The sequence below is a fragment of the Myotis davidii genome, unplaced genomic scaffold (genome assembly GCF_000327345.1).
Source record: "Myotis davidii unplaced genomic scaffold, ASM32734v1 scaffold150, whole genome shotgun sequence".
Lineage (NCBI taxonomy): Eukaryota > Metazoa > Chordata > Mammalia > Chiroptera > Vespertilionidae > Myotis > Myotis davidii.
The window spans coordinates 1,342,031-1,352,773 of record NW_006283437.1 but is presented as its reverse complement, the minus strand read 5'-3'; the positions used below and the strand labels follow the sequence as shown (position 1 = coordinate 1,352,773).

Genomic DNA, 10,743 nt, shown 5'->3' with positions numbered 1-10,743 from the left:
TGTTTCAAGGTTGTGTGTGTGTGTGTGTGTGTGTTTAGAGAGAGAGAGAGAAACATTGATTTGTTGTTCCATGTAGTTATGTATTCATTGGTTGATTCTTGTATATGCCCTGACTAGGTATTGAACCCATAACCTTGGCGTATCAGGCTGATACTCTAACCAAGTGAGCTACCTGGCCAGGGCCTACCTCAAGGTTCTTCAAACATAGTGGTAGAAATCTATATATATAAAAGGTTAAGTGTCCATCCGTCTGACCAGTAGCTATGATGCGCACTGATCACCAGGGGGCAGACACTATGCAGAAGTTGCCATGACATGCACTGGCCATTTAAAAATACACGGCACCACGGACCTGGCACTGACATACCAACACTCGGCTTCCCCCAAGTGGGACACAGGCCCTGCCACCACCCGGGAGCGACACCCCACCAAATCACAGCCAACACTGCCAAGACCCCATGGCGCAAAATGCAGCCCACAGCCCCGGTGCCCCAGCCTTGAAACAGTTCAGGTTTTCTCACTGCGCAGGATATAGTCAAACACTGCTGCAGTTAAATATTTTACCCTTTGTTCTCCCTGTGTGATCTACAATAATGATCTACATCATGTTGATATTTACTGCTGTGTTGCTGACAATTACCTGAAAGAGAAGTTGGGGTGCTTCACTGGATGGAAAAAGTTTAGCTACCTCAGAGAGCAGGTCTAAGGAAGTTTATTGTGTGTGTGTGTGTGTGTGTGTGTGTGTGTGTGTGTGTGTATGGCTAAGTTCACTCGTGCATGCATGATACATATAAAGCTCTCACTGGTGCCAATTGCACATGTGTGTTTCGATTTGTCATTGTCAATCATGAATTTGGTTGACACTCCTATTGTAGAGAAAGGGCAAATAGCAATATTAAAATATTTCTTCTAATTAATTTCCTCTCAATGTGCATGAATCCATGCACTGGGACACTAGTATTTACACAAACACATAGCTATTATATAATGTGATCACTACTATGTAATGTGATAGTCCTGTCACATGGGTCTGAACAAAGTAAGGTGGGAACAGGGAAGAGAGCAGCTAACTCAGAGTAACTTTAATTCCTAGGAGTGAATCATGCAGGGATAATCCTGCATCTCCCATAATGATGTTGGGCTCCAGGCTTTCCAAGATATATGGGGATTGGAGTAGGGAGTCACTCTAAAACATTCACAAGAAATTATTCGCTCGTTTTCTCAGAAGGCTGTTGGGGGAACCAAAAAACCTTGTGGTAGGCACCCTTTTGTGGTTTTGTGTAGTGGCCGATACTCTGCTAGAGGTGCTGACTCCAGTTTCTGCTAAAGCATTACTGGGCTAGATGTGGTCCAAGGAAAGCACTGAGAACGAACATTGCATTGCTTATCCTTGCCATTGTCATCCCAGCTCCTCGCACAGAGGGTGGCATATTGTGGGGTTTGCTGGTGAGTGGAGAGATGTGTAAATAAGAATGGTCCACGTGAGAAATATAGAGATATGAAAGTATAAATAGCAACAATACCTGAACAGGAGGTGATAGGGATTTTGTCCCATGCATGTGCATGCCCCAGTACCTGATAATGGAATACAGTTTGGGATTTTTAACTTAAGATTAAAGAACTAATGGTACTGCTGTAGACTATGATGAGATCAGGGACTTTATTGCCACACAAGGTATACCAACTAAAAATGTGAATTCAGGAAAATTTAAAGAGTATTTAAATTTGCCATCGCTTTCTAAATATATATATATAGTTGCCATCTCTGACAAAATACTCCTGACAGAATAGAACCCAGGGCTGGAAAGAGCCAATGAGCATCCACCTACTTTATGTTCATTCCAGTCCAAATATTTTCCATCCCAAGGTACTGAAATTACTTGTAAATATGACCACAAAACCACTGTCCGTGACACTGTAGGAGACCTGGAGAATGAGAGCAATGTTAGAGCCCTCAGAAAGCCTACTGACACCTACTCCCATCCAAGTCCTGGCTTATATATGTTACTTTTTTAAAAAATATATTTTATTGATTTTTCACAGAGAGGAAGGGAGAGAGATAGAGAGTTAGAAACATCGATGAGAGAGAAACATCGATCAGCTGCCTCCTGCACATCTCCCACTGGGGATGTGCCCACAACCCAGGTACATGCCCTTGACCGGAATCGAACCTGGGACCCTTCAGTCCGCAGGCCGACGCTCTATCCACTGAGCCAAACCGGTTCTGGCTATATATGTTACTTTCAATTAAACTTTTACCAAACCTCCATTCCTTGTTATATTCTCACATGTAATCATAGTTTTCCTCTGTAGCATTTCCTCAGTTGTAACTAACTAACTACTTGCTGTATAATCACTTATTTAATTTTGTTTCTTCTCTTTATTGTATGTGCCTTGTGGGCAGGTTGCATTTTTTATGTTTGCCATTATATCCCCAATTCCTAGCATAGAGTCTGACATATAGTAGGCACTCAACAAAACGAAGGAATATATCCATTTTCAAATTGTTGGGTGCTAGCATTTATATCCCACAAACCTGATGTCAGTCCCTGGCATATTACAGAGCAGACTAGAGGCCCGATGCACAAAATTCATGCAAGGGGCTCAGCCCTCGCCGCCCCGGCTTCATCTGCAAGGTCGTTCGGCTATTCGGTCTAATTAGCATATTAGCTCTTTATTATATAGGATTATTAAAAATGTGATCTGTGAGCGTTTTCATAGGAAGCTGGAATGAGCAGACAGGCACTCATTTTTATTTGGTGCCAGTGCCTTTAGCTTAGAATATCTTGCCCCTTCTGCCTTGCTGTTTTCTTGCTCTAATATTTCTGATATTGAGCTAGTAGGAAAATTTATATAGAATATAGGGGTATAAAGTTTGAAATTTAAATTTGCCATCTCTGACAAAATACTGGGGAAATGATAGAATTTCTCTAGCCTGAGGTTTCTTTCCTTGCTAGGAACAGTTTTAATAAGACAAGATGATGAACTTGAGATTAGGATCTATAGTTTTATAAGCCTTGACTAGAAATACCTCACCTTGACCTTTGTTCGTCTTTTTTCCCTATAGGGTTGCATTCTTCCCTTTACATATTGGGGACCATGTTTTTATTGAGGAAGATTGTGTGGTCAACGCGGCTCAGATTGGCTCTTACGTTCATGTTGGCAAGAACTGTGTGATTGTGAGTATGGTGACTTGGTGACTAAGCAGCCTCACTGCCCTCTGGCTCCTGTCCCTCCCATCAGTGGCCTCTGCATCTGTGACCAGACAAGGCAGAAGTAGCTTCTGGTCCGCTGGCATTATTATTGCATTTGGAGCTTTTCCTAGGCATTCATGACCATGGCTGATCTTTATTGAACCTTTTCCCTGTGATGTTAAAGACGTTCCTTCAATTTTTTCATTTACTCCTCACAATCATCCAAGGGTGTTGTAGGTGCTGCTGTTACCCCTGTATGCAGTAAGACTGAAGATCTTAGAATCTAAGACTTAGATACTATAGGGTTGATGAGGCTATTAAGTAGAGCTGGGATTTGAATCCAGGTGGTATGAATGGTCATGCTGCTATATGTCCTACCTGTTGCCTTACCTCAGGGATCTTACTGTCTGGTGGGGTGAGGGGTGAGTGAAGGGTGAAGGGTGAGGTAAAACTGGCTCATAGACGAGAGGAGGATGGGCATTTCGGTTAAGAGGCTGGCATGTGTAAGGCTCAGAGTCACCACAGGACATGACTTCAGGGGAACTGCAGGTAGTTGAGGGTGCATGGGAGCACCTTGCTCAGCAGAACCCGTAGGATCTGGTCCCAGGAGACTTGGCGTCAGTTTGTTTGGTCCCACTCGGGTTTCTTGGCATTTCACAGATGAGGAGCTTGATTTCAGGCAGGATTTATAAGAATGTTAATGATCAGAGCCAAACTGTTTAGGGAAAATGTTTCCTCCACTTTAAATTTGTACTTCAGACCAGATTCTAGGAAAAGCCAATACTTTTTAATATTTTTAAATGGCTGCTCCTAATAATACAGAGCTGGCTCTCTGCTCTGGATGAGACTCTGATCCTGGAGTATCAGAAAACTCGTAGCACCTGTGCAGTTAACGTTCCAGGAGCCACAGGCACCTGCAGGGGAGAAGCCCTTGCTGCGAGGAGCATTCCAACCTGACCTGTTACTCAGAATCAGGGCAGGTGGTTGTTTTGCCAGGTATGTTCCTCCAGGGTGCTTAGTGTTAGAGACCTGGCCTGCTGTGGAAGGAAGGGGGAAAATAGTGAAATCCAGCCTGTCCCATTGTCCCGTTGACAAAAGCTGGCTTTCCAAGCCTCAGCTGGGTTTCCTGGTATGTCCTGTGGCCAAGAAGACCTCAGCGTAGCACCTTAGTCTTTCAGCCTGTCCTTTAGCCCTGCAGCAGACATTTGAAATGTTCATGGCCAGATGCTAGTCCCAGGCCTGGGGAAGCCTAGTCCCGTTGTCAGGTGCACTGCTTCGTGGGTCACTTTTCAGTATATCAATTGACTGTCATTTCACAGTCACTGTTCAGTAGTGGTAGTACTGTCCTCGTTTGCTGAACCTTTACAGATTCTCAAGTAATGTGAGAATCTTTTTTTTTTTTTTAAATATATTTTATTGATTTTTCACAGAGAGGGAGGGAGAGAGATAGAGAGCCAGAAACATCGATGAGAGAGAGAGAGATCTATCAGCTGCCTCCTGCACATCTCCCACTGGGGATGCGCCAGCAACCCAGGTACATGCCCTTGACCGGAATTGAACCTGGGACCCCTCAGTCCGCAGGCCGACGCTCCATCCACTGAGCCAAACCGGTTTCGGCTGTGAGAATCTTTTAAAAGAGTCTGGCGTGCCTCCTGACACACAGGTCCTTCCTATAGCATCCACGTGAAGTTTTAGGTATTAATCAGAATTGCCCAGATGCCAGCGGGGAAAGTCCAACAGGCAGTATTAATAGGCACTGTTGTGCTGTGAGTTGTGCATTTACCACTCTGATCCTGACAGCATCCCTGCAGGTTGGTTTTAGGTCCTCTTTCACAGATGACACAAAGGCTCAGAGATGCTGAATAACTTGCATCAGGAGATATAGGTAGCTTAATGCTAGCAACATGCACTTCTTGACCCTTTCAAGAAAATTCTCCAGGAAAGAAAAAGAAGTAGTTTTATATTTTTTAATTTTTTAAAAATATATTTTATTGATTTTCCACAGAGAGGAAGAGAGAGAGATAGAGAGTCAGAAACATCGACGAGAGAGAAACATCGATTAGCTGCCTCCTGCACATCCCCCACCGGGGAAGTGCCCACAACCCAGGCACATGCCCTTGACCGGAATCGAACCCGGGACCCCCCAGTCCGCAGGCCGACGCTCTATCCACTGAGCCAAACCGGTTTTGGCAAGAAGTAGTCTTAGATGTTAGCCTGCCTTCTCCACTATTGCCAATTCATTATGCCTAAGAAGTACCTACATTTTTTTTTTAATTTTGCTGATATCTAATTGATCTTTTTACCCAGAAAGCTCTGAAATCAAAATGAATATCATTTCTCTGAGTGGGCAGAATGGTCAACCAGTGGACAAAGCAGGCTGGTGGTACACAGAAGATCTGTGTTCCTCTTGTTTTGTTTTGTTACATCTCTCTCTCAATATATATATATTGATTGATTGATTTCAGAGAGTAATAGAGAGGGAGATAGAAACATCAATGATGAGAGAGAATCATCAATCGGCTGCCTCCTGAACGCCCTTTACTGGGTGTCAAGTCCATACCTGCGCATGTGCCCTTGATCAGAATCGAACCCGGGACCCTTTAGTCCACAGGCCGACGCTCTATCCACCGAGCCAAACCAGCCAGGGTCCTTGTTCCTTGTCAGGGCCCACTGTGCACAGATCTCTGTATGTGAATGTATCGTGCCTTACATAGCACATTCTCTTGCCTGTTATTCAGGGCTCCATGTGCTTAGTCTGAGTTATTAGGAGCTAAGATAGCATCTTGGAGTCATTTGGAAATTATGAGGGAGCTGGTCACCAGCTGGATTTTGAAATTGCCAATATCAGGGAATTCATGGAAGAGAACTTTGCAAGGAGGATGAATAGCTGCAGTAATGACTTGCTTCTGAACTAAAGATGTCGCCAAGTATTGCCAAAACTATTGTCCACAAAGCTAGAGACAACTTAGTAGACACTTAAGAAATTAGGACCTTAGAAATATAAGTGCGTTAGGGGTAAAAAAAAAAAATTCATTTGGCAATCTATCTGTTAATTCTTGAAAAAGCATCCGATTTGGGTATATTTGGGCATTTAATAATGGGGAAAATTTGGTCACAACTAAATGAAAGTATCTTTCATATTCTTTGGTAAAATTCTTTGGTAATTCACATAGTGAATTACAGGCCCTGGTGATGTAAATATAAGTTGGTACAGAACAAAACTTATAGCAAGTAGCCTGAGGCGTACCTCTAAACTGTTTTCAGAGCCTCTCCTTACCCTTCACCCATGGAACAGATGGCTCTCCCAGACGTCCTCTCTTACCCTCAGAATGCCGTGGGTGATGGCAATGGAAAATTGGTGGCCGTGGATGAAGGCAGACACAAGGCTCAGCCTACACCTTCAGACAGATGAATGGACTAATCCAATCATTAGTGTAGAAGTGGATTCTAATTTCGTGCATAAGTGGCTCTAGAACTTCGAGTGAAGAAGTGAGAATCAGCTTCCTTTCCTTTTCTGTTTTTCTGTGTGAGCCTCTCGGGCAGGGTCTTTCCTCATGGAAACAAGATAGCGCTCCTGTTTCTGTGCCATCCTTTGGAAACTTCGTTGAGAAGAGCTTTTCCCCCCAGTGCTCCTGATGTGGTTTTTGGCTCAAATGCCAATTCTCTAGACCAGCGGTTCCCACCGGTGATCCGTGGACCACTGGTGGTCCGTGAGGTCTGGCAGGTTGGCGACCGCTGCTCTAGACCAGTCTCTGTGGCCAGCTTGGGGTTTAGAGTGTGGGATGGAAATGGAAGCACGTGGGCTGAGCTGGGCATAGGGGTAGTTCCCAACAGAAATACAGGTTCTGTTACCAGAGGAAAGGGGAACAGAGGTTGAGCAAGCAAAACAGATGTCCACTAAATTAAAAAAAGAAAAAAATTAAAGAGAACTCTTAGAAGACTGAATGTCATATAGTCTGTAATGCTTAAGATAACCTGGACTGTCCCCAGCATATAACCTCCAGCTGAAATGTGCCCTCCCACCCCCACTCCACACACACACACACACACTCACACTCACACTCACACTTATATTCCTACCTCCTCTTGCTTGTCAGGTACCATCTGAAGCAGGGAATTGTGGGCAAGCCTCTTGTCACTTTCCCTGGCTATTGTAAGATATCACAGATGAAGAAAATATAAAATAGCCATCCATGTTTATTCGTATTTCCTGATCTATTTCCTGTTAATAATATTGTAATTTCAGGGGCGCCGGTGTGTGTTGAAAGACTGCTGCAAGATTCTTGACAACACAGTACTACCCCCAGAAACGGTGGTCCCACCATTCACTGTCTTCTCAGGCTGCCCAGGTAACCGTCAGTACTGATTATGAAAACTCGTTGATTTTTCTTCACAAGACATGCAGGCAATTTCTGTCTCTGACAGTATGTTAGTCTAGCTGACTTAAAAATTCTTCTACTACAAAGTACATGAGAATGCTGTTTGCAATATGACAGGTATCCTTTTAAATGCATAGTTGGATAAGGACATTCTCATGGGTCAGAAGTAAAGAGGAAACAGAGTGGACACTGGGAGCACGCTTCAGTTGACGCTGTCTTCAGAAAGGAGTGGCTGAGGGTGGATACTGTGTGGGGAAGAGAGAGAGCCTTGCATCCACACATGGCAGAGGGCCTCTTGGAGGGTTTCCCTCAATAAAAGTTGATGTAGAGGAAGTCTGTCACCAGCACAGGAAGAGCAGAGAGAGGCATGTCTCTCTTGGCCTGGGTGGCTACATGGGAAAAGGAAGTCTCTCCAAAGAATTCTAACTACGGCCTTATGCGCACATTGGTTGGTGATTTGAACTTACACTTCCTGCCCTGCCCAGGATTGTCCAAATTGAAAAGTGAACGTACAGCATGGTCTAATACCAGTGACAACTCTAGACAGCTGAGAGAAGTAACTGTATCCCCTCTCAACCTTGGCTGACAGTGCTCGTAGGTAAAAACCCTCTTGAGCTAGGAGTTCCTGATTACACAGCATGTGAGGAAACAAGTAATACATGCTTGTCCTAGAAAGCTCGGAAAACACCGAAATCAAAGGAAAATGGAACCTCCTATTTCCCCCACCCCAAGCATCATTTCTTTTTTTGATATATATATAATTGATTTCAGAGGGGAAGGAAGAGGGAAAGATAGAAACATCAATGATGAGAGAGAATCATTGATCGGCTGCCTCCTGCATTCCCTGCACTGGGGATCAAGCCCGCAATCCAGACATGTGCCCTTGATGGAATCGAACCTGGGACCTTTCAATCTGCAGGCTGACACTCTGTCCACTGAGCCAAACTGGCCAGGGCAACAGTTATGTCTTATGCATGTTTACATAATTGAAATTCTATGACGTATACACAGACACATCACAAATTCATAGATGGATATCTGCTACTGGGTGGCTTAATTGTTTTTCCAGTTTAAACAGTCTCATTACTCAGATTACTGAATATGAGTTTCAAAGATGGACAACATTGTCCACCCAGATTCTTTGGGGTGGAAATTGGCCATTCTGTTATTTCATGCGTCTCTGCTTTTGCAGAGGAATAAGAGACATCTTTAGTAATTCTCCCCATATAGGGTTCCACTGAGAAAAAGTCTCATTGATCTTAGCCAGTGTTAGGTCAGATTGTCAGATAAACATCTCATCTGAGGTGAGAAGTGCATTGTGCCCTGGCCGGGTGGCTCAGTTGGTTGGAGTGTTGTCCCATACACCAAAAGGTTGTGGGTTTGATTCCCAGTCAGGACACATACCTAGGTTGTGGATTCCATCTCCATTCTGGGCGTATACAGGAGGCAACTGATAAGTGTTTGTTTCTCACATTGATGTTTTATTTCCTCTTCTCTTCTCTTCTCTTCTCTTCTCTTCTCTTCTCTTCTCTTCTCTTCTCTCTCACCCTGTCTCCTTCCCTTCCTCTCTCTTAAAAAGAAAAAAAAAGGAAGTACATTGCTAGAGAAATCTCCTAATGTCTTTTAACTTATTGAAGGTCCTTAAACCAACTTAGAGCTGATGGCAGAAGTCAAGGAGGGCTCCACACTATGAATCTGAGTCATGGAACAAATTGAGAGGCAAATCATACAGAAAGAGTCTGGGTCAGGAACCAAGAACTCAGAGGGCCCCAGGCCAGGCAGATTATGCAAATAATTGAAGTAATAGCCCATCTTATTGCTGCTCGGCCTTTTGGCTAAGGTCAAGTGTAATAGCCCATCGTAGCTGATTACAAACACAAGTGCCAGTTTTCCTGAAACCCTATGTCTCTTATTAAAGATGGAGATTGCCAACAGAGCATTTAGATGGTTAGCATTTGTGAAACTACATAAAACGAACATGGGAAGTATCTTATCACAATGCACAAAGTACTAAACTCTAAATAGGGCTCAAAGTGCACATCAAGGCTTCCTCACTAACCAGCTCTCACACCTTGAACACCCACCCTCTCTAGGCCTCAGCTTCCTCATTTATACATGACCTCTAAGGGCCTAGGCAGCTTGGATCCTTCATCAGAAGCTCCAAACACAGTGTTTCTTTGGATTTGAAGTATTTAGCAGTGCTTCCCTGACTTATGCTGTCAGCCAAAGGTTGGTTCTAAGGACCTTTAATAAGTTAAAAGAGATTAAGAGGTTTTTCTAGCAATGCACTTAAAAAAAAATATATAGTGCATATGTGTGTTTGTATGTATATGAGTGTATAGGTATATGAGTATATAATATGAATATATGAAACTGTTTATGCATATATAAACAGAATCATACTCTGTTCTGTGTGGAAAGTTGCTTTCTTTACAGTACATCAGTACATCTTGGACATTTTTTCTTGTCAGTATGTAGAGATTCACCTCATTCCTTTTTCTTTTTTTCTTTTTTTTTTTTAAATATATTTTATTGATTTTTTACAGAGAGGAAGGGAGAGAGATAGTTAGAAACATCGATGAGAGAGAAACATCGATCAGCTGCCTCCCGCACACTCCCCAACTGGGGATGTGCCCGCAACCCAGGTACATGCCCTTGACCGGAATCGAACCTGGGACCTTTCAGTCCGCAGGCCGACGCTCTATCCACTGAGCCAAACCGGTTTCGGCTCTTTTTCTTTTTTAATTGACTTTTAGCGGGAAAGGGAGAGAGGGAAACATCGATAGGCTGCCTCCTGCATGTCCCCGACCAGGGATGGATCCCACAACCCAGGCATGTGCCCTGACTGGAAATTGAACCAGCAATCTTTCAGTGCATAGGCCGACTCCCAACCAACTGAGCCACACTTTGAATACATAAATGTACCACAGCATAATTAGTCTGTGCCCTGTATAAGGTGTCATTAGAAGTTGTACAGTACCTGGGTTTTCATGATTAGAAACTGCTGCATTGATGCATTTATATATCTAATAAAAGATATAAAAGAGAAAAATGGTGCCGAAACCGGTTTGGCTCAGTGGATAGAGCGTCGGCCTGCGGACTGAAAGGTCCCAGGTTCGATTCCGGTCAAGGGCATGTACCTGGGTTGCGGGCACATCCCCAGTAGGAGA

At 43.7% G+C, this 10,743-nt stretch overlaps 1 protein-coding gene across 1 annotated transcript in view; it reads left to right on the top strand.

Annotated features, from left to right (window-relative positions):
- DCTN5 (dynactin subunit 5) overlaps window positions 1–10,743 on the top strand; it is a 26,005-nt gene that overhangs the window by 12,758 nt on the left and 2,504 nt on the right. The window contains exons 4-5 of the mRNA XM_006753611.2: window positions 3,068–3,179; window positions 7,441–7,543. Of these exons, the coding sequence (XP_006753674.1) occupies window positions 3,068–3,179; window positions 7,441–7,543 (215 nt within the window). The remainder of the gene's footprint in view (window positions 1–3,067; window positions 3,180–7,440; window positions 7,544–10,743) is intronic.